This window comes from Amphiura filiformis, chromosome 10, assembly GCF_039555335.1.
Source record: "Amphiura filiformis chromosome 10, Afil_fr2py, whole genome shotgun sequence".
NCBI lineage: Eukaryota > Metazoa > Echinodermata > Ophiuroidea > Amphilepidida > Amphiuridae > Amphiura > Amphiura filiformis.
The window spans coordinates 16,887,591-16,912,855 of NC_092637.1; the positions used below are offsets into that span (position 1 = coordinate 16,887,591).

Consider the following 25,265-nt stretch of genomic DNA (forward strand, 5'->3'; position numbering starts at 1 on the left):
TGAAGGTGGAATTCACATCAAAAGCAACAATTTTATCACATAAGATTTACAGTTATGTGAACGGAAATGGAGTTTTCTACGGGTGAATTGTCACCCGGTTTTGATTTTGTATGATATTTGATAGCTGCGCTTTTTAACACCCGATATATTCACCTTTTTTATTTATAGAGCCGAGTTGTACCAGTGAATGTATTCACTTAAAAACTATGTCTTGTGTTTTTAGTAGTTGTGTATTTATTGTATTTGTGTATATAACCAATATTGATGTGTGTTTTATTCCCCAGAATGTATGATTTTTTTAATAAAACTTGATTTGTTCACCCTAAATACATTACCCAACAAAATGCATGGGGTTGTCAGTGTGTTCATTCCAGAGTGGAAATTATTTGAGTAAATCATGATTAACTTGTTTAAAAAAGTTGGAACGAGTGAAAAAAAATGTGGCAAATCTCTGCATGTGTCCCTTTATTTCCCCTATGACACAACATTTCAGCAGTTGTATTGTTGACGCACATGCAGTGGCAGCGCCAGTGCTCCCCCAGTAAAACCCCAAATTATGAAAAATTCCACTTTTTGCATCAATTTTGAGCACAATTTGTTGATCCCCCCTGAAATTCACTTTGCCCCCCCCATGCCCCGAAAAATTCCTGGTGCCGCCACTGTGCATATGCCCCTAATGCATGTAAAAAAAGGTTAGGTACGCTACATTAAGACCAGGTCTCACTATTGTGATCACATCAGCCAATCTTGACCTGCATTTGTACGGTCATTATAAATTACATTTCGCTCACCTTTTGTACTTGTCAGTGTGCTGTTATCACAGTAAAAATCTGCAGCTCACGATGCAACTTCGCTTCATCAACCAAAATTGGGCTATTCCATTTAAAATCCACACTACCCCTGTGGAAGATTTTGAAAATATCTTCCACAGAGGGAGTATGAATTTCAAATGGAATTAACATATTACGCAGCTCCATTTGAGACTCACCCTCCCTCAGGGAAAGATTCAGAAAAGATTCAGATTGAATCTTTCTCAGAGGGTGTATGAAATTCAAACGGAGCTGCCTAATGTGCTCATTCCATTTGAAATTCTTACTCCCTCTGTGGAGGATATTTCCAAAATCTTCCACAGGGGTAGTGTAAATTTTAAATGGAACAGCCCATTAAGATGGTGGTTACTTGCATCGTGACCTGGTTTGATAAGGCCAAAAAAAAAAAAAAGGAATGTCTCAAAGCTCGCGCGCGCATTTGTAAAATCGTGAGATTTGGAAAAAAAGAAATACAGAAGTTTTTTTTTATTACAAAAAAAAAAAAAATTTGTATTGTTTTTTTCGGCGAAATTCAGATATTTTTCTCCAAATACCATGAAAAAAGTTGGGAATAAAAAAATAAATAAAAAAATCGCATTTCACATTTGTTTTCAAACCACTCGTGAGCTTTGAGACAAACCATTATTTTTTTTTGGCCTAAGCCAGTCTGATTCCCCCTTTCTAATGTAGATCAGCAAAAACAGGCTGCAATTTTGTGAATGCTTATGAAGTGATTCTTCATCATCATGATCATGTAATTGAAGAAAGACTTTGTTCCCATGCCCATATTTACCCCGATATTTACAAGTTTGTGTTTGGTTGTTGTGTAATTTAGTGCATGTATTGCACGTGCATAAACAAAGCTCGCCCCTTGTTAAGGAGAAGGGGAAACTTGAAGAATCACTTAGTTGATACGATAACAACAACCATAATGGGTCTGCATAAGTTCTTTTATATTCATGAATGTTTTTACCCTTATACATGTATGTTTTAAGTATATAATTCCCTGTTTGTTTGTAGGGGAGATTGGGGTTTGTTGGCCCACCAGGTTTGTTGGAACGTTGAGACTTTCTGATACGGTACAGCTAATTTTGTAATTTTTATGAAATACTGTCACCTACGAGGCGATATTAGCACCACTTTTCATAAAATTCATAACCGTGTCATAACTTCATTCCACAAAAATAATAGCTCCTTTGAAAATCTCGATGTCCCAACAAACCTGGTGGAAGCAACAAACCCCACTCACCCCTATTTGGTATACTACACAAAATCCCTCAATCCGCAATCACCTTAAGTCATATATGGGCACAGAATCGCTAGCCAAGCCAGGGAGACCTCCGTGGCTACCGGTCGGTGATCCTGTGGTTGGCACATGAGGTTTAAGGTTCGAATCCCGGGGGTACGAAGTGAATTCTTTGTTCATCTTCTCTCCTTTTTTGCAATTTCAAAATACCCATGTTGTATTGTGAAAGTGGTAATACAAAGGATATCTGGACTTGATTGACTTACTGCAAATTGCTTACATGTGTTGGTGGGAAAGAAAAATAACTTTGTCGAAGAGCAAAATGCATTTACAGTAACGAAACAATCCAACGTCCTCGGTCACTGTCCCTTAAAAAAGTAAAAGACCTTGCAAACAAAACACAGGTGTTGGCATAGACACTTGTATGACTGAGTGATGCCTAATACAGCTATTTGTCATTTAAGTAGACTTAGATTACCAAAGAAAACAGAATCGGGGAGAGGGGTCAGGATTGGGGAGAGATAAAATTCCACTCAATGCGCTAGTCCATTTGAAATTCACACTCCCCCTGTGGAAGATTTAGTTGGGGGTTACTCAAATTTGGTTCATTTGTATTGAGTACCCCCCCCCCTCCCTTCCTGGGCTTCCATTTGAAAACACTGAATTACTGTGGAATACTTGAGCTAAATCTTCCACAGGGGGAGTATGGATTTCAAATGGAATGGCCCAATTCCTGCTACTACCTCATGCCAATGATGATAGGGATGTGGGACAAGTGGGAGGACAAGTTGGTGCAGCCCCACGTTAAAGCCATAATGTATGATTTCCATCAGTTTGTAATTTTGTTATTTTTTACTCAAAATGCTGAAATAATGTTAGTAATAACTGTCAGGAAATGTTTCTGTTCATTTTAAGCCAAAATAACAAGGTAAAGTGAAAGAAACCCCACTATTTTGGCCATTTAATGTGGAGTTCTTATTTGGTACTTAATGTCAAATAAAAAAAAATTGTGTTGACCTAATGGGACACAAGAATTAACCAATTTCATATTCTAATATGATACGTTGTATATTGGGGCTTTAATTAAGCTAAATGGCTCAAACTGGGTAAGGCCAAAAAAAAGTTTGTCTCAAAGCTTGCGCGCGCATTTGTAAAATCGCGCGATTTTACAAAAAAAGAAATGCAGAAATTTTTTTTTTTATAGTTTTTTCCAGAAAAATTCGGCAAAAATCAGACTTTTCTTCTCAAAATACCATAAAAAAAGTCTGGAATAAAAAAAATAAAAATTGCATTTTGCATCTGTTTTCAAACCACTTGTGAGCTTGGAGACAAACCTTTTTTTTTTTTGCCTAATATAATATTGAACATTTGTTAGGAGATCACAATTAAGTATGTGAATCAAACAAAAAACATTATATTTTGCATGATTTCATGCTTATCATCTGTATTCCCCTGTTGGCTTAGAATCTTCTGAGAAGTCTATAAAGCCCTCCCCGCCCCTCCCTCCCCTTCCCCCCCCACCCCCACCCTCCCCTCCCCTCCCCTCCCCAAACTTCACCGCATTGCAACTTAATCAAGCTTGGGTCAGTTGAGTGGGAAACAATCAATACACAACATCTTGCCTTTTAAAAAAATTATGCATTTTCATAATTATTATCAACAATTGCTAAAATATTATTTGCATAAAGTCATCTATTAATTATTTATTTTTAAATTGTTTGAACCCTCATTGATTGATAGCAACTCGGCTATAGCAAGCAACATGCTCAGTATCATATTATTTGATTCATGTAAACTTAGCAAGCAAAATATTCATGCACTGTATGTACACATTGCACATGTTTCACATCAGATTTTATTAATATTATGCCTTTTCTCCGCAAATTGCCATTAAATTATGACAGTTGTGACAGCTGTTTTTAATCATATCTATATACCAATATTTTTGAGATGAAAGCATTATTGAAAGTTATGGTCAGCTCTTTAATAAATGGCAAAGAGACGCATGTCTGCTACACATAAATGCTACCTTATTAAGGTATGGACCATAGGAATACCTTGTCCTTTGGAGGAGGAGCAAGACCAAAGCACATATTTCAGCATCACAAGCCCAATTTAATCTTTTACCCTTGTTAGGGCTTGCTGGGTCTTCTCTTTGCAAAAAACGATTTTCGATGATTTTTTAGATTTTCTGATTTAGCGAATCACTGTAAGGTGTCTGTAATATTTTGAATGCCTAATTGTGTGACCCGTTTTATAATCAGGCACTGAATTAAAAATACTAAACACCAAATGAATCAACCTTCCTTGTACGCCCTACTAACAATCACAGGGTGTGGGGAGTTGATCGTCGGACATGTACTAGTATTTTTAAATTCAGTCTCTGATAATTAACATATCCCACTATTGCGTTATACTTATATCAATCCACATCATCGCCAAAATTATATTAACGTAATCCAAATCATATTCCATTGCAGAAAACAGACCCACCAATGGTACCCACGACACAAAGCAATGCTATAAACGACAAGACAGAATCGAACGGGAAACCCAAGAACCCTGATCTCGGCAACGAGGTTGATCCTATCACCATTGATGACACGATTGACGATGGCATAGTGGCTGAGCCTGAGCCTACAAATGAGGTTGGCAATACGTTGGATCGAGATGGAGATCCTGAAGCAGAAACGCAGAACTTCTGGGATAAATTATTCTCACATCCGTTGATCTTAGCAGGTAGGTGCCAGATTAATAAAGCCATAGCCTAAGCACGGGAGGAAAATGCAATTGCGGTATTTGCAGTAGCAATTTTGCATTTTTTTGGTACAATTGCGTTTTTTCAGCAACAACAAAAAAAGATATAGACCCTAAATTACTTGTTATTCAAGGTTGGATGGGACTGGAGAAACACTGCTCCTAAAAAAAAATTTTAAGTGTTTTTTTTTTTCAAAGCTGGTACAAGTTGTCCGTTTTAATACTGTTGCTTCTATAGAACATCTAGGGACATATTAAATTCATATGCATTGCAAGCAGTTCAATAGAAGCAAAAGTAATAAAAATGGAAACTTTATCCAGCTTTGAAAATAAAACTTAAAATTTGTAACTTTATTTTAAGTAACACTTGTCTCTGATTGGCTACTGACGCGATCTGCAGTTGCAGAGTGGAAATTTATGAATGAGCGTTGAGCCGTGAGGCATTAGTTCCAATTTTGCAACATCACGGTAGTATGCGATCATCAAAGGTTTACAGCAAAACATTACAGTATACCTTGCTCTTTGTTTTCAGAAAACTTATATAAATTTTGTATTATATTACAGGTTTGGTCGGTGCTGTGGTCATCGCTCTTCTCACTGTAGTGCTTCTACTAATGTTCATAGTCTACCGGCTCAAAAAGAAAGACGAAGGCAGCTACTCGCTGGACGAACCCCACAAAGTCAAAGATCCAATGGCGTACTGGAAAGACACAAAAGAATTCTATGCATAGGACAATGCCATAGAGTGCTGCTGATTTGCCATATAAGACTTTGTTTATTTTATTAAGATAATTGTCCTTTTGTGGTCTTGAGGGTCCGGAAAAAAACAAACAGGGTGCGAAAGTGTGTTTTTGTAGCGTTGCTTTTTCTCTTTATCAACATTTGTGTCATCGTTTGGAGGATGAAGAGGAAAAGTTCAAATTGTCATGTTTTGGAGGATGAAAAGAAGAAAAGTTCAAATTGTCATCTTTTGGAGGATAAAAAGAAGAAATGGTGATATTTAGAGGCTGAAAAGCAGAAAAAGTTACATTACAAAATGCATTTTTAACACCGTATTAAAAGGGTGAAAAGATCAGAGCCCTACTATCAGCCAAAATTGATGTATATAATTTGGAGTCAACCAAGCATGTACCGTCGACCCTCAAGATTACCAAAGGGAACTTGAATTTTACTTGTACAGTGTATATCATGGGGTTAGGATGGATTATTATGGAAAGAAGGGGGACGGGTGTGGCTTTCCACTTGCTGAGCTTGTGAATATCCTCTATATATTTATCACCGCCGGATACCGGCCCGGCTGGCTGGCTGGCCTCGGGACGGTCAGCTGGCCTCGGCATGGGCAAGTGTAACTTGTGACAGCCTGTTGCAGTGACGTTTGGACATCAGGAAACAGTGAGGTGTGGCTTGCAGTGCAAGCTGCTGTTTGGAGCAGAAATATACATATAAGGTAAACAAATGTTGGTTAGTACAATGCTATATTAATAACTCCATAACATTATCATAGCCCGCATAGTGTCAAGAACTTAATGATGAAAAGGGGCGTATGAGAAATGCGAGTTATCATCAACAGCAATAGTAGTACAATGTGAAGGTAGAGATTCAGGGCCACCATGTTAACCCCCTGAGCACTACCTGCCGATCTAACATTGCCTCTGATTCGTCAATTACATGATATCTCCATTTTAATCACCAATCAGAATAGAGTTCTGCAAATAATTCATCCCAATTTTTTTGTTTGGTGAAATTATTGTAACAATGTTGTTGATTGGTCCAATTAATAATGAAAACCTCCTTTTGACCAATAGGCAGGTAGTTCTCATGGGGTTAAAGAAGATCATGAATGAGCTAGGGTAGAAATTGATGGCATGGTTTGTCTGTACAGGAAAACTTATTTGAGTTCATAATGTCCAAAAAAATTGTATTCACAGTAGCATTTTGTGATGAAAGTTACTTAGAGGAGCTATGTGATGTTTTTATCATGACTTTCATGGTTTTCTTTTAAAATAATAATTTTTGGCTAAATAGTGTTTTTATTAATTTAAAAAGATTTTATGAAACCATGATTCAGTGGGCAATAACTTAATAGTTATAAACCAACCATTATATATTTTAGTCCATGTGTATATTAGGTTTTTAAGTAACTCATACATATATACATATATTTCATTTCTTTTTTTGTAACAATTAACTTGTTTATTTTGTTTTATCGGCTTTACACATAGCCATATCATTTGCTTTAAACTTAAACTATTAAACTATTAAAAATGTAACAAAAAATGTATGCAAGAAGTGTTTACGATCATAAATCCTACTTGAAATGTTTTGTAAGCTTATTTCCGTAGTTCTAAGAAGGTGTGGTGCATTTCTATAGATGTATACTGTAAATACTCTATGGAAATTGTGATACATACGAAGTGAGGGCAAATGAGTCCCAAGTTGGTAGGGAGGAAGGAATCTTTCCCCTGTGTTAAACAGATTCTTTGCCCTGTGGATAACTTAGAGATGGTGATATCAACCGGAACTGATGAATAATGGCTATTCGGTTGAAATCCATACACCCCTATGGAAGACATAGCCGTATCCCCCCCACAGGGAGTGTGAATTTCAAATAGGGTTACCTGAATGGGTGGCTCCATTTGAAATCTACACCTCCTGTTTGGGAGATTAATCATGTCTTCCATAAGGGGTGTAGGGATTTCAACTGAACTAGTCCAATGAGCTACTCCAATGATAATAACGCTCAACACTTCGTTTAGACCAGGTGGCTGGACTGTGTCGAGTCACACCATTTGGTTTTTGATTCTCAAAGATTTCCTTCGTTATCAATTCAGTTATGTATCTATTGTTGTGAACTTATTTTTCATTTCATTTTCAACTACTACTTCTTACCTTGATTGATAAATAACAAGCAAGTCAATTGATCAAGAGAGAGTGCCTCTATCTTACAATTCAACTACTCAGTGCCAGAAGTGGGTAAATACAATAGCTGCCTGCGAACATTAGGCAATTTACACACAGTGTATTTTACCCTGCCATATGGCAGCTACACATGGCAGCTATTTCTGGTATTGAGCAGTCGAATTTAGTTTTCCCAATGAATCTCGAACGGAATCGTAATAATCGTACTTAGCTGGGTTTAGTTTTGAACATCGATCATGTCTTTGTCTTTTTTGTAAACGGAATTTATCCACCATCGTACCCAGCCAAAAAGTTGAGAAATGGCTGTGTTGGGCAAATTGAACATAAAATGCATTCTACACAGGGAGAGGATCCTTTTATTGTTTCACCACATAGTGGATGTGAACAGGTAACTTTGCCTTGTGTATTTTTATGTATATAATATAGAAGAAAATACAGTATTAAGCTGGTTTTAAAAGATTTTCACTTTTGTTTTGATTTGCGAAAAGAGTTTGATTTTGTTTTTAATTTTAGCGAAGGCATTGCTTACAAATTATATTGCTGTAAAACTGTGGCGGTGTGAGTAAGTTTTCACTGGGTGTATAACTACAAAAAGATATTTGAGACAAAATGTTGTAATTGATTATTGTGACTTGTATAATGTCTTCTTATAGTACATCTCCCAATTACTTGTGTGTAAGTGGTTTTTAAATTTGAATTTAACGTTTGAAGCCAGGGTATATTTTGTTTCAAAATTTGCGGGATTTCCTTCCTTTAAAATCTGTGATACATGCAAGAGTAGTCTCATAGTATCCGTGATGTCATTTTGTAATATACAAGCTGTATGCATTAGTGAGCTTTGTACTCTGAATGCGAGTTGATCTGTCTCTAGATTGTGTTCTAGTATGATTTGTTCAAGCCCAAACATGTTCCAAAAAATGTGACATTTTAAGTTATACTTAAACAGAAAAATTAAGGTGTATCTTACTCTTAAACCTCAAAATTAAGGTGTATCTTACTATAAGATAACTGTCTAGATTGTGTTCGAGTATAAAACGGGTATGTTTATGCTCAAAATGTTCCAAAAAATGTGACATTTTAAGTTATACTTGTACAGAAATGACGGTATTACTGAAAGGAATTAGATATCTCTCACAGTAGAGGAATGGGACACTTCTCTCTCAAAACTTTTTGCTTTATAATTCTTGTTTTTCTTCTGTCATTCCATACTTTTTTGTCATTTTTGAGGTAAAAATTTCACATTCATTTCAACAGAATTCAACATTGAAAGTAAACATGTAAAAAGTGTGTAAAAGTCAGTAAATTTTAGGCGAGGGATGTGTATAGGGGTACATGTTAGTCTTTTTTATTATTATTATTATTTGACCACCCGTAATACAAGTGTAGCGTGTAGGTTTTATGTATTTTATGTTTGCTTTAAGTAATCAGCTCACTTTTGGGAGTTGATTCAACCTGGTCTTGTTTTCTAAGAAAAAAATATTATTATGACATCACTATAGAGAGGAGTATCTTGCATACATGCATATATTATGTAAAGTAGGGTTAATTAATTAATTATTAATGAGTGTCTTGTGCGCTTACTCGCTCGGGTTCCATGGAGTGAACTTACAACAATTTAAATTATTATTGAAAGTAATCGTTGTACTTACGGCATGTAAAGTGGTCTTTTTTTATCGCAAGTGCTGTTGATTTTTTTTTTACTAATTTGCTTTAAATTACATTATTTATTTTAACATATAAAGCATCCTGCTTTTAAAGTTGATACTTTTTTATGAAGTAGAGACAAAGATCATTTTGTGACATTTCAAGTGCAGAGGGAGTAAGATCATTACATGGAATTTCAATACAGAGGGAGTAAGATCATTACATGGAATTTCAATACAGAGGGAGTAAGATCATTACATGGAACTCGAGTGAGCGAGAACCAGATAACTGCTGTACATATACTGTAGCACAATAGGTATTGCATCATGAAAACAATGAATTTTTTGCTGTAGCCATAGTAACAGAAAGTCTTAAATCGTTGTGACAAACACAAGTTGACCAAAATGGAGGTTTTTATTGAGAGAATTTTTTTAAAATTATTATTATTATTGTTTGTGGTTTTAATTAACATGAAAAATGTAAAACTACTAACTAATTGTATTATAGTGGTTGGGGTGCATCCTTCCCCCCCCCCCATCATATTTTCAGCGGATGGATTTTAAACAAACTAAACCCATGACTGTTTTCAAGTTCTTATCATGTTAGGCTGCAAGTTTTTGCTTAACAAGATGGGACATTCCAGTTGAAATCCTTACACCCCCTATGGAAGACTTGACTTTAATGTTCCACACAGGGAGGGTGAATTTCAAATGGGTTTACCTGAATGGACGACTCCATTTGAAATCTACACCCCCTTTGTGGGAGATTATGGTCATGTCATCCACAGGTGTATTGGATTTCAACTTGATAGCAAGATGGAACTTGATAGCATGACTCCAAATAAGTTGTTATTGCCTGTTATAAATAGTGTGTTCGTTCATGTATCACAACATTTAACTTAATCATACTTTAATTGGTACCAATTAAGCAATTAGCAGGCTGTTCCAGTTGAAATCCATACACCCCCTATGGAACACATGACCTTAATCTCCCACACAGGGAGTGTAGATTTCAAATAGAGTCACCCATTCAGGTAACCCCATTTGAAATTCACACTCCCTGTGTGGGAGATTATAGTCATTTCCTCCATAGGGGGTGTATGGGTTTTAACTGGAATTGCCAGTTTATGCAGGTCAAAGAGGAGTCACTTGATAATGCTGAAGTCATCATGGCAAGTGAATGTATAACACTTATTTTCCTGGTCTATTTAAAAAGACGTACAAAAATGGACAATAATTGCTTGTTTGCTACCGATTAGAGTATCTAGCACTCTTCGTAGATTGCAGAAATTTTTTATATGGAAAACATCTGTACAGTATATAAGTAAATAGTAACAATTGGATTTGATATTAACCGACTTAGGATGTAAAGGGTTAAAATAAGTGACAAACCTGCGTGTTCTGAGCCACGGATGTGCAACTACGAGCGTGGTAACACGCACGTGATATTGCACGCCAGGTAATACAGGGGATAATGATACTCAGTGTATTGGAGTTCCTCAAATACACAACACAAGTTTTGCATCTGTTGTAAATTGGGGGTGTACATACACATGATTTGACGCACATGTTATCACCCGTATAACGAGCTCATCCTGTTAGTCGGTTTATATAGATGTCAGCTACATGGCTGTGAATAAAAAACATGCCCCTCCTAGCTGTATAGTACATAGTGAGTCTCTTAAATCATTTATATAAAATGAAAATAAAGAAAAAAAATAATTTGGATTATTTCAAATCGGTGTTATGCTCATTTTATATGCTTCAACATTTTGCAAATCAGTGACTGACTTAACCAGGGGTAGAAATTTTGGCACCAAATTGGAATCTCGTAAAGTTTCAAAGTTGGCATAGTAGATCAAGAATCAAAATGGTTTGTGTGGATTCCCCTGCGAGAATCAAGAACATCCTCAGGATGGGACAATATCTAACCCATCTAGCAAGATTAACATTTTTCTTGACAGAAAGTGTAATATCCCTGGTACAATCTTCTAGTTCTAGTTCATTCTGGATCATTGTTGATGTAACCTATTCCAGATCTGATCTAGACCAATCTGCTTTTGATTCGCTCGTGAGGTTGGTATTGCATTTTTTAAGTCACATCTAAATCAACCTAATTTGCAATTCATTACTGAGCAGACCAGATTCCCTTAAATATTAATTGTCTCGTGGTCGGGCTGACGTCACAGAAAAGGGACAAGCACCAAGGCTTATTTTAAGCAGGCCTGACAAGTTTTCCTATGCGCAGTCTGGTGTCCCCTATTGCCAACTCTGTTGCTGCTAGGGGGATAACGTACCCGGATATCCCAGCCGCTATAATTATAAGTTCAAGTTCTTTTTTGTAACTCAAAAATAGTATTTACTACATTGCAGGCATGCTCTATACAAGATCCCTTACCAGAATGTCATCAAAGTTGATACGACACCAGAGTCATGTGATAATCTCGTTACTCTTAGGAGTCGAGGAACTTGTGTTAATTAGAACGAGTGAAAGACAAATCTGGCACAAGTTGGACTGACTCATTATTAAGCAAAAGGAAGTAATTAGATTATGTTGGCACAATAACATGCATCTTGCCTTGAAAATGCTAAACAGCTTTCACAGGGCTAACTGTGAAACAGTTTAAATTCTTATCTGTCCAAATTATGGATGAAGTATGTTCGTACAGGCTATATAACACAATTTGGTCCGCAACAATTGGTACAGTGTGGATCTGGGTCAGCAGTTAATCCATAGTTTTACTCATGTTGATACAAGATGGATAATACTGGCCCACTTTGGTCGGATCAAGTCTGGATCAGTTCAGATCCAAAATATGCTGTGTGACTTGCAGGTATGTTATTGTGACAGCATCATTTCAAGATACATGTACTTCCTTTTGCTTCATTTGGCTATTCTAGTTGAAATCCATACACCCCCCTGTGGAACATATGACCTTAATCTCCCACAGAGGGGGTGTAGATTTCAAATGGAGTCACCCATTCAAGTAACCCCATTTGAAAGTCACACTCCACAAGTGGGAGATGAAGGTCATGTCTTCCATAGAGGGTGTATGGAATTCAATTGGAACAGCCTATTTGACTTGTAAACGAGATGCGCATGATTAGCGTTGCTGGAGAGTTCATCGACCAGACCTAGTTTTATGTAACCATAGCGACTGTGCCATTATATGTCCTACCTAGCTTAAGGCAGGGATTGCATCCGAATAGCAGAATTAAAACCACTCTTTGTATGAGGTATAATAGGCCTAAGTTTGTAGCTTGGTGAATATGCGCAGGTAATCAACATAAGTGATTTTGATAATTTTTCACCAAGTTTTGTTAGTGCTTGTATATACACTTATGCGATTTTGTATGTGTTTTGCTGCCTGTGCAAGTTAACTACATACTACATTCTGTGGGACTGTATAGAGAAGACCTGTACCATGCATTCATGCATATTTTATGCACCAATGGCAAAACACACACAATATATGGACTTGTACTGGGCAGTACTGTCGATTTGTCAAATTGAGAAATAAGTATACCCATATCATAAACCTAATAACAGCCTGGCTTGAGCATTTGGTTTGAGCCTGGTCCCATCAGGACCCAAGCGTGTCTCCACATGGAGCGACCATTTAAACAAACAAACATGTTAGGACATTTTTTTCCCTACAATAGTTAATAGTAAACTGTATAAAACTAAATCTTTTCCATGAACTCTATAGCGCTATTGTAAATCACACTTAGGCAAATGTCCGCAAATTCCTTACTCCCTGCGGCTATCTTTTTGTGTTACAATGTACTTCAAAGCCAACCAAATAGAGGGTGAGGAATTTGCAGACTATAACTCCATATAAGGGCATGTAATTGTAATATATAATAACCTTGACTCCTTCATGTAATTACAGTGCTTTGAAATAAAAGGTTTGCATTTATACAAAAATGATGCCTATGGTTTTGTTCTTTATGTGGTCTTTAGTATACAATTTTCATCCTGTGCAGTGTAGTCTAACTCCCTATTCCAGAAAAATACAGCACTCATTTTTTTGGATTGAAAAAGTATCCTGTTTTGCCAAACGAACATACCTAAATCAAAATCCTTTAGTTAGTTCTATCTGATAATAAAAGTAAAATTTTAATATTTGACCAATTTTTGGAAATAAGGGCCAAAAACATTCATTTTCAGGGTTTTTTTTCATATGCTGTGACAATCAAGCCCAAAGACTTGCACTAAGACTATTTTTAATATATGCTTTCTAATTTTGGGAAAAGACATGTTTCATTTTTATAACCAATCATTTAATTAAAGTAAGACAAGGTGAGAATTAGAGCAAAATTATGGCATCTACTCAAGATTTTGAATGCTTAGACTTGTTCCAAGTCTTTGATTTTTGTGACTATAAAGAGGTTTATATCATGCATTGAACCAATTGGATGTGGTAAGATTAGTCAGTAGGGCTGAAGTGGATTTCCAAGAAATTGTTTCGTCGTTGGGCAGGAAAAACCTCCTTATGTGTCATTGGCCCCTGAACGTGTTTAAAGCAAAACCTCCTTTGTAACCTATTGACAGTTTTGTTTTAAACATGTTCAAGGGCCACAAGCACATAACGGTTTATTCATTACTTGGACATCAGCATCTGAAATTTCATCATTGTTATTTGGAACAAATTGGGAAACCCAGGTGGTGGTCGCCGTGCATTCTCTAAATTCAGTAAATTTCCATCGTCAGCCGTGTAATTGAAGGGGATTATTTTGAAATTTTAAAACGCTTGAAATATCACAAACAAATAGGCCTATGTTAATAAATAATTTAAATACAAGCTAAAACCGTTGGGGTTCGATAATGAACCCCACAAAACTAGCCGAGTATATGGAAAATGCCATACGGCCGGGCGGTTTCACAAGTTGCCAGCTCTATCATGCCACTCGCCGCCTGGGAAAACCAAATGGAAATGCAGGCATCACATGGGAATCATATCCTTTAAAAGTGAATGTTGTAAAAGTGTTGGCAAACAAAAACACATTTGCGAAACTAAAATAGAAAAATGCAGATAAGTGACGTGATTGTGATGCACTTACCATAGCAGTATTAGAGGATTGAATCATGTGGGAGGGAGGCGCTATGAACAAAGCAAATCACACTTCGACTTTGAGACTAGATATAAAAATACGAACCTGGGAATTGTATTGTGTGATGTGACAATTACACTGATTATTATAGCAGTATATTAGGGAACAATCCAAAAGTTTGATGTTTTATAAACGATAGTCCTTTTATTTGGGGGAGGTGGTGAAAACCAGATTACATTTGTAAAATAATTTTTTGTGGTTGGAATTTTCAATATTTCACACTTGCGTTAGGCTGCGGTCACATAGAAGTATACGGTATTCGCTATATGAAATAGGCTCATTCGATCAGGCTGAGGTCACATAGGAGTATACTATGTGAACTCAGCCTGATCGAATGAGCATATTTCGTATACCGTATACTTCTATGTGATCGCAGCCTTACGTACACTGTACGGTACAGGAATGGAGGGGGTCAGTCTTCTAACAAAAACACTTTCATTTATATTGGGCTGTTCCCTTAGGGATGAAATCAAAACTTGGCCGGCGGTTGAACCGCGTTCCAACCAGACGGAACCGGCGGTTAACCGCCTGTCGAGTTTTGATTTCATTCCTTGGATACCCAGTAAATACTGAAAACTTGTTTCTGTATGTCCATTTAATGTGAAAGTAGGCCATATCAGATGGTGGGTGCATCAGTAATGTCATGGTGTCCTGGTTGATAAATGAGGTATTCAACATAGAATACTCAATGTAACATGTCTTAAAGCCTTAATGTACGATTTCCGTCAAATTTTAATTTTGTTATTCTTTATTCAAAATGTTGAAATAATATTAGTAATAACTGCCGGGAAGGGTTGCTGTCCATTTTAAGTTGAAATAACAAGGTAAAGTGAAAGAAACCCCACTGGTTATTTTGGCCATTTAACATGCAGTTCTATGGGAGGACATATTATCATTATTTTTTGAATTATGATAATATGTCGAACTTTGCTCTGTTGACCTACAAAGACAACAAATTTGGCCGATTCCATTTAGGTGCAAGTTGGGACATGTGTAAACATTACAAATATGCAAAAAAATCAGGTTTGAAAAAAATTAACCAATTTCATATTATAAGATCGTACATTATCGCTTTAATTATTGAATCTGTTCCCATTCTATCTCCAGTAATGTTCTAACGAATGTTTGATAATGTTATGTAGAATGATATGTTATGTAGAATGTCTTGTGGGAATATATTATTGATTTAACATCATCAAACATTTGTTAGAAGTTGCACATTACCGGAAATAAACCGGAATAGATTAAATAATGAAGGCATGTTACATGGAATATTCTACGTCCACTAAAAAGTCTGTAGGGGTCTTGAATGTCACTTACAACAGTCCCGGGACAACAGTATTGTGGGCAGTAATGGTCAACATCAGTGGTCACTTGCTTGGACATTGTACACAACTTCTGTCTGGTAAGTGTTCTATTTATAAATTATTCCAGGATCTGTGCTTCTAATCAAGTTTCTTATAATAGCAATCACCTGAATATGGACACTGTAACTTCAATGATTTCTTTGATATTGTCCTGATGCCATAGCATATTTGACTCCGACACCTTATCAACCAGAAAGAGTTTTTCTGTTGTTTCTGAATGCTGGCAGATTGCTAAACAGCTAATTGACACTATTGTTTGTTTTTCTCAGTTTTAGTGGAAGTACTTGGCTTTCATGCCTTTCAAGTTGATCATACGCCAAAGGATATTACATAAAACACTAAATGACATGTGAAAGTGAATGTGGTATTTTGTAGGGCAAGTTTGTTCCACATATCGTCAGCCTGCTACGATAATTGCCAAAGTCATATTTTGTAATTTTGAAAACAAAGTACAAAAAATGGTTCAAGCATGCATCAGTTACGTAATCAACCTAATTATTTTGGATTATTCCCTTTAATTTGTCTCATTATCATTTGTTCTTGTGCAAAGATTGGTATATAAATGTTTAAATGCATGCTTGAACCATAGTTTGTACTTTGTTCTCAAAATTACAAAAAATGACTTGGGCAATTATTGAAGCAGGCTGACGATATAGTCTTGCCTCAGTATATCCATGGCAACCTGTATAAACACCCAAGTCTTGTGCAGCTGAGCATTTATCACTATAAACACCAGAAACATGCTCATCTCCCAGTACAAAGTCCTTGACCTCCAATAGGCATGTACATGCATAAAATGAACTTTGAGTGTGTTGAGTACAAGATTACAACTGCTAGAATGTCACTTTTATATGTGACCATCCACCACAAATGAGCCCAGAAGTCAGAAAATGTGATTTTGAGCTGTAGTGCAAAATATTCAAAATTTTCACATTTTGAGAAAAATTAGATTTGAACAGATTTGAAATACTTCATACTTCTCTTATTACAGATACAAAGTTACACAGCTGTACAAAAACTAAAACTAATTAAAAATTTACATTTTATGGAGCTTGTTTCAACAGAAATAATAGAATTTTGACAACTGTATGAAGTTTAGTTTTCTCAGTGTTGCACTCTGTTGTAAGGTAAATTGTGAAGAAACATAACTTTAATTCAGGATATTGTACAAGGTTGGTTGAAGTGTGATTTTGAAGCTTCAGGTATGATCTTTCCAAATCTATAAAAATCTCAACTTTGTGAAGGGCCGACTTCTGGGCTCATTTGTGGTGGACGGTCACATATTGCGAAAACAAAAACAAAAACAAAAGCTGCCCTCGTCAAGTCATGAAAATCATCCGGACAAGAACCAAAAAATAAATACGGTCTAATGTCTATGATGTCTTTTTAAGGCCTGTTGGAACAGTTTACATGTGGGAGTAACCTGGAGTATAGACTGTTCTTTTCACAGACTATGATGTAAGTTTGACGGCCGGCTAGCCACGTTATACTCCTGCATGTATATATATACTCTATAAAAATAAACTAGATTGAGTATGAGATAGTAATCTGGAAATTGCAATTTCCATGTTGCTGCTTATAAGTCATAGTCCTTTGCATAAATCGGTGCCAGTGTTGCCTGATTAGTCACCCAAATCTTATGGGTGTAATGATAACAAGGCACCCAATAACTTTAATCTTGGTGCTGCATTTGTAGCATTGGAAAAAATTGTTTAGGGGCTATTGAAATCAGAATAACATATATTTGGACTATCGAAAATTAATACTACACATTATTTCCCGTTTTGTGTCACCTTTAAAAATTGATTATATTATCATCTGATTTGCTTATTTAGGCCTGCATTCCACTATGTTTTTCACAATTCTGTCGCGATCAACTTTGGACCAAGTCATAGCATACAATTTTTGTTAAATTTTAATTTGAGTATTCTTTGCTAATCTGAAATGAAATTAGCATCAAATGCCAGTAATGTTTTTGGTCATTTTAATTGAGGTAAATTAAATAAAAATCCATTTACTATTTTGGCTGCTTAACTGTGGAGCTGTATGTGGTGTTACTTAATAAGATGTTAATTAAAAATTGCTCTGTTGTCCCCGGCTAGCCGCGGCTGTTAAACAACAAATTTGCCGATTCCAATATAAGTTAGGACATGCGTTAACATTACAAATATACCAAAAGGTCAGGTTTGAAACAAAAATCATTTTAAATAAGTACATTGTAGCTTGGTGTCTTTGAAAACAACCCTTTGTTGATACTGCTGTTTTCCAGGTTTTTTGCCATATTTTTGGTAAATGATAAATTTTATGACTTTAATTTATATCCTTTACTTTTAAGCAATTTGCACTCAGGTTTAATTTTTTTTACATTCTCGCTGGGATCACGGATTGGGCCTTAAAAGTACATCATTTGATTGGCAATACTGATTGCCCCAATGCAGGATATGAACTCAATTGAACTGTTAACAATCATAGCAACTAAAAAGCGGCAACCAGCATTGGAGGTATTTCCCAATTTTCAGTCCGGACATTTGTATTGTCATGTGGATTTTTGCAGGTGTTTAAATTTCACAATATCCTGAAAGTTGGTTGCGCACTTTGCTATATGATCCATTTTGGTACCTAGGTATGCTTGGTTGTGAAAGAAATCGTGGTGTAACTGTCTCTTATTACATGAAATGTGCCAATTCTCAGTCAAGACATGGACTTTTTTGTAGGCCTTTCAATTTCACAATATCCTGAAACTATTTGAAGCTCCGTGGGGCACGGTGGCGCAGCGTTACAGGTTCTGCCTTGCAATCAGTGGATTGTGAGTTCCAGCCTCAGCAGTGCCATCGTGGTGTGCACTTGGGCAAGGCAGTTTACCTTACTTGCCTCTCTCTACCCAGTGGTGAAATGGGGAGCTGTTATGAATTTGTCCATTGAGCGCTGCCCATAGGTATGCACATGCCTTGAGCAATGTATGGCAGCTGACATATTATAACGATAGCGGAATAAATATACAGCGCTTTGATACATGTGAAAGGCGCTGTATAAATGCCAACATTTTTATTTATAGTTCTAAACTTAAAGGGGAGTTAAGTCATATTGAGTGCATTTTGAGATAAATGGCAAAGAAGATCCTATGTCCAAGTGGTTTCAAAGCAAGGATGTGGTTTTCAATCCTCCACCACATTATTTCACAAACTTGCACACAGGGTGTAGATACCCCTTTGTAGTAGTCCTTCTGGAATGACTCGGCTAACTAATGTTCAAAACTATGAAGTTGAAGGCTTCACTGAGCCCTCCCCTCCCCTGATAGCCAAGGTCAATTCTCAAAGCACTATCCAGGGGCTGTGCAGTAATTATGTGTAGGGGGGGGGGGCAGTGAATTCTCAAATGGTTTGCCAAAAATCACCCTTTGGCTGTGCCAAAATTGTTTTCAAGCTTTCTGCGATTTTTTTAGGGTCATTTAGCCTCTTCCAAAAAAAATTTAAATCCAGGCGGAGCCTACACTATGGACCACAATGGCCTCATCCTAATGGCATAGTTCAATAACCTCAATTAAACAATCAGGGCAAATTTGTCCTCAAGTTACAAAGTATGAGTTTTTGTACCCAAATTGTCAAAGGTCATTCAATTAATATACAAATGTATTGGGGTAAAAGAACTGCACTCTGATAAATGAGCATGTTGTGGCTCCTAGTGCAACTTGGAATAGGTTTTTTTCTGTCGCCTAATATCAATAGATTTTGTTCTATAATTCAGTTGACTCACTAGGATCCACAACATGCTCATCTATCAGGACAAAGTTCTTTAACCCCAAAACATTTGTACATTCATTGAATCAGGGCCGTAGCAAGGTTGAAAAATGTGGGGCGGCCATCTCAAATGTGGGGCGGGCAAAATACAAATATATGCCCAAATTGAAATGAAGATATAAAGAAAAACATAACAAATTTCTCAAAAAAAGTGGGGCGGCCATGGCATCCCCGGCCACCCCGCTTGCTACAGCCCTGCATTGAATTGACCTTTGAAAAATGTGGGTACAAAAACTCATACTCTGCAACTTAAGGTCAAATTTTGCACTATGATTATTTCGGGGTCACTCCCATTGTGGCCTGTACACCATCCGCGATAATGAAAACGCGTAAAAGGGTAGTTTTTCGCGCAAGCAGCATGTGGGTCTACATCTCGCTTTTATGGTCATTCTGCCGACCTTGAATTTCCATCAGCAACCAATCACAAGCGTGCTCAGCCACGATATCGCAGCGCGATGCAAAGTCGAACAAAGTTCAACTCTCATCGCAATTTCCACCGCAAAGGCCAGGCCCATAGCCAGGATTTATTTTTTTGGGGGGTGATGATTTTGAAAAAGTGGACCTTTTTTTTTCAAAATTTGTACCTTTTTGGACTGGGGGCGGATTTTGGACCAAAAAGGCATAAAAAACCTCTATTTTTCGCTCCCTACGCTCGCAAATGGGACTTTTTGGGTCAAAAAGGCATAAAAAACATCTATTTTTTCATTCGCTACTCTCACAAAAGGAACTTTTTAGTTCAAAAAGGGGACTTTTTGGCCCTTTGGCATTTTTTTGGGGGTGGATTCTGAATCAGACTCAGTGGCGTAACTTTGGGTCAGGGTGCCCGGGCGAAAGTAGTTCGGTGCCCCTGACCAACAATAATCAATTTTAGTATTGAAAGCCATAGACCTACCGAATAACTTACTTAAGTGTTTCAGATTAAATTTATATCATGTTTCAATGCAGTTCATGTTAATAAAACAAAATGTTTTCATATTCTCTAATGTCTTTACTTTGGAGACTCGTCAGTGACGTAGCAAATGGCGCCAGGGCAAGAATACAAAATACCCCCTCTTCCTAAAGCAATTGTGTGCGGGCGCGCGAAAATGTGCATAAATACCACTAATTTGGTATTTAATCAAGTTGAATTTAGGTCTTGAAAATGACAATTTATATGTTGCAATGCGTCTGGCCTGCGAAAAATTTTGTGTTGAAGGGCACCCAAATGAAGAGTAATTCAATGCATGGTGGGTAAAGGCTTCCACTTCTTTCCTATAACCAAGCACTATCGTGTCAAAGGCTATCCAGGCTTGGGTGCCCCTTAGCCCGGGTGCCCGGGGGCACGCCCCCCCAGAGCCCATAGGAGTTACGCCACTGATCAGACTTTAGTCTATTGTCAACCACACAGTATTCCGTCTGTTTTTTTTGTTATTGCATTATCCCTGGGCATTTATCCCTTGGAGGTATTAAAAAAAATGAACCTTGAACTAAACTACTAAATGTTTTTAATGAATGAGTCACTCATGTTGAACATTTAAATTAATGTGACTTCCCTATCCCTCTTTTTATTTGTCTGGCTAAGAAATCAATGGGTTCCTTGATATAGTCAAGCACGAGTTTACTTGAGAACTCTAGCTTTGAATTTGCACATGATAGTTTCGCATTTGAGGTTAGAGTCGTTTTTTTTGATAGATTAGCGTTGACATTTTTTTTGCAATGCATGTTAAATCTGTTGATGTTTAAATTTGGATGATAGTTATTTTGATGAGTCAACTGTTTGAAGAAAGGTTGCTTATTTTGAAGTCTAAAATTGAGTTGAAGAGCAATTTAACAAAATAAAAAAAACCCATTTTTGATGCAATCACCCGTCGCGATGGGTTGTTTTTTCCCAAACTTCCATTGCTTCACAGTGTCATGCTTCATCGACTTCTACTAGATTTCAATGCTCTGGCTTTTGACTCTAGCCTCGAATGTGACCTATGTGAAGTGCGCTTTTGTGAATTTACGCGGGCGTAATTTGGGACTTTATTCTTGCGCATTGACAAAAACTGAATAATTCTCACCTATTACGAGTTGATCATCATATAGTATAGTACACATAGTTTAAAAAGATGCCTGCAAGACTAAGGGATGCATGTCAGATGTTAAGAGGTCAATTTGAGATCAACTCTAATTCAATTTGGACTCTCCTCATCAGTTTCAGTTTTGTTTATATTTTGTCAAAATTGAATCAAAAACCTGCTTGAAGGATAAGGGTCAAAGGTCGTTCATTTTCTTGGCTTCTTCTACATGGATCTTCAGAAATTGAATGAACCTCCCCAAATTGAATGAATCTCACACCTAGTGGTGGATGTGTGTAAAAATACTTGAGCTTGAGCTTGGGATGATAGCTTTGAAGGGTCAAAGTTCACTTTCTCTTGTCAGTATCTGCTACTAATATAAAATGTTATAACTGTGAAGATCAAATTTAGTGCTAGAGGCTTGATTGTAACAATATAATTGGGTGTCATGCTGTCCGAAATATATATAGTTGGCATTTGATCGGAATAGTCACTGTGCCGATTTCATTTGAACAAAAATAGCGAAGGAATTGGTGGGTATTGTTACAGTTAACACGGTGACTTAAGATGAAGTGGAACAGGAGTCACAAGGTATTGAGTGACATGATGATGTACAACATGTACATGTACCAGTACATGAGTTTACAGGAACAGAATATTTTTCCAAAGGACCATATTCCGAAGGGTCATTATTCCAAAGAGTCATACTCCAAAATTACAACAAGGTTTGTTACTTCCGAAGGGTCAATACTCCGAAGGCTTGTTACTCCGAAGGGTCATTACTCTAAAAATAATGACCCTTCGGATAAACAAACCTTGTTGTAAATTTGGAGTATACTCAAATTGCAGGCAAATGTAACTTACCTGCATTTTCCCCCTCTAATTTATTTTTCCCTTCCCTTCTTTTTTGGTTTTGGTGGGGCGGTCTTAGAGGTGCCTGGCACCTGTTCGCTCCAGCCATTCACTGGACTTTTAAAACAAATGTTCCTTTCATAATATTGTGTAATTTTGATGTAACTTATGTGCAATATTATATATTTCTTGTAATTCTGTGCCAGTGATAAAGTGTAATAAATAAATAAATAAATAAATAAATAAATGAGCCTTTGGAGATATGACACTTCGGAATAACGATCCCTCGGAATAACGATCCCTCGGAATAACGGTTCTTTGGAATAACAAAGTGTAACTGAGTTTCCAGTGTTTTCCAATAGAATTGCTATGGGTACATAGCACAACTTTTTCAAAGACACCCTGTCCCTGTTCCCCCTGCACACCGACATCGCCCGGTTAATAATTACATTATACAGCAGAGACACTGAAATGAATACCCGGGATCGATACACGTAAATGTGCTATATGCACGATTGATATTCAGACGATAAATCTTTGGATACCGGGGTAGAAAATGATGAATATCTCCTGTAATTGATTTAGTCTAAAGAAGCCAGATTTTGTTCCTTGCACTTGAATATATGTGTTCAACGGATATGATAGTCGTTAGCTAGCTTCTTGAGAGAGAAGCGTGCGTCTTGAATTCAAAAACTGACAAAAATATTCTGATTTTATATGTGCCGAACTATAGCGCAGCGTAGGCTAGCTGAGCAGATGACCATTGACCTCATCATGGCGTATACATGCTCACTCACACACAGAGAGGTCAATTACCAGGCTATTGTCAGTAGCCTTAGTCGGATGTCCCTTGGCTCATTATGCGTCTCAAAGGTCGGAACAAAATGGCCATGCGTGGCTGTGGATTCAGCCTACCATGGCGATTTCTGCCATGAAGATATCGGGGCGATGGCACTGTGCCCTGTTATGATGGAAACCTCTAACCAGTCGGTCTGGGCGGACACAAGTCAACTTTTGTCAAATTTTTGGGAAAGCTGTAACTATTCAAAAAACCAAAATACATGTGTTTAAATATGAGTGTGTTGATTTTGGAATATATCCTGCATGTATCCCATATATCCTGCATTTGTACAGATAAATAATATATACTGTTTGCTTATGCTTTAGAAGATTGAGATATGGCCTTAAAATATTCTTGTATCCAAGAAAAGCCTTGCTCTCTTCTACATACCCCACATTTAATCCACTTTCCTCCCTTAAAACACTTTAAAGAATCAGTATTTCAATAGAGACTGTGTAAGAGACTATATAATGCAACTTGTAACAGCTGATCCAACTTGAAGCTACATGGAGACCAGCTGTCCCAAGCCAATTTCTTTCTTCATGAATAAAGTAATGCCTGCGGACCCAGGCAACCATCCAAAAAAAGCACCCCCCATGGATACGGATCATGCAATTGGCTACATTACACAATGGTATGCGAAATAGAATTTTCTATTTTTGGGAACTTGTGCTGTGTAAATTGTGTATACTTCATTACATCAACTGATTGAGAAGACACAGTGTTGCCAAAACTGCAATTTTGTTGCTCAATTGGGTGATTTTTGATGATTTTCATCATAATTTTTGACCAAATCTACTCCATAAAAAGTGGTGATGCAGAACAATTTGAGGATTGGTAATTTTTGACATGGTTACAGCGATTTTCAGTAGTATCGTAAGTTCGTAACTTATACTGTACTAAGCAATACAATAAATTGGGTGGATATTCAGCATTTTGACCCACCATTTGGGCTACATTTTTGGCAACCCTGTGAAGACCCAGGGAAGTTATCTAGACTTGTACACAGAGTAGGCCTACAAAGAGTTACCATACCTGCAAGCATCGCTACTTTAGGTGTAAGTTTGCACCATAGCAGGGATGATGTCTTCCCATCACCCATCAGGCCTTCATTATGAAAAGGTTTGGCTACAAAACCAATCTCTTATAAATGCATCTACGCACAGCAGTTTCCACCTCGATACACAGATATTTCCAAGCACAGCAAGTCTAGCCTCTACGCAGTTGAGTGCATAGCATCATAAAAGCTGTATGAGATCTAGTGGAAAGTAGGCATCTGTGATTGGTTTTTGTCAAAACCTCAAGTATTTCCTTCATCCAATCAGGGGGTACTCACATATATAAGGATACGGGATGTGCCGCTCTAGAGGGTTGTTTTTTTGCAAGAAAATAAACATGGGTCCCAATTTGAGACAAAAAATTGTTAAACATGGGTTAAAAATGGTCAAAATGGGTACCAATTAAAAATATTGTCAAAAACTGTCAAATCAGCCATTTTTTTAGGTTAAAAAATCCCAAAATATGGGTAGGGATTTCAGTCAATCAGAGTTCCAGCGGCACACTCCAGTCCAAATGTAATTCAAGTGGGCCTATGTATTATGTACGCCCACTCAAAATGACTTTGTTAAGCGCTCTGGGCAGTTAATGGAATGAATACAGTATTTCAAGTATATCAAGATTTCATGTGTAACAGTGCATTCTGGGTAGCCATGGTGTTCTCTAGTGTTTGCACCGGATATCTTTGATACTGTTACAAAATACAAGCTTGACTTACAGTAATATTAGTCGACCATTCCTGTTTGTTTTTGAAACATCTGAGTTTAGAGTGCCATTTAATGATAACTGGAGGGGAACGACAACGTAACACATTCCATTTGACA

General features: G+C 37.1%; 1 protein-coding gene across 3 annotated transcripts in view; it reads left to right on the forward strand.

Annotated features, from left to right (window-relative positions):
• Positions 1 to 7,003, forward strand: part of LOC140162573 (uncharacterized) — a 104,703-nt gene extending 97,700 nt beyond the window's left edge. For all 3 annotated transcript variants that reach the window (XM_072185831.1, XM_072185832.1, XM_072185833.1), the window contains 2 exons: positions 4,536 to 4,794; positions 5,377 to 7,003. In XM_072185831.1, coding sequence (XP_072041932.1) covers positions 4,536 to 4,794; positions 5,377 to 5,543 — 426 coding nt within the window. In that variant the 3' untranslated portion in view covers positions 5,544 to 7,003. The remainder of the gene's footprint in view (positions 1 to 4,535; positions 4,795 to 5,376) is intronic.
• Positions 7,004 to 25,265: the final 18,262 nt, after the last annotated feature.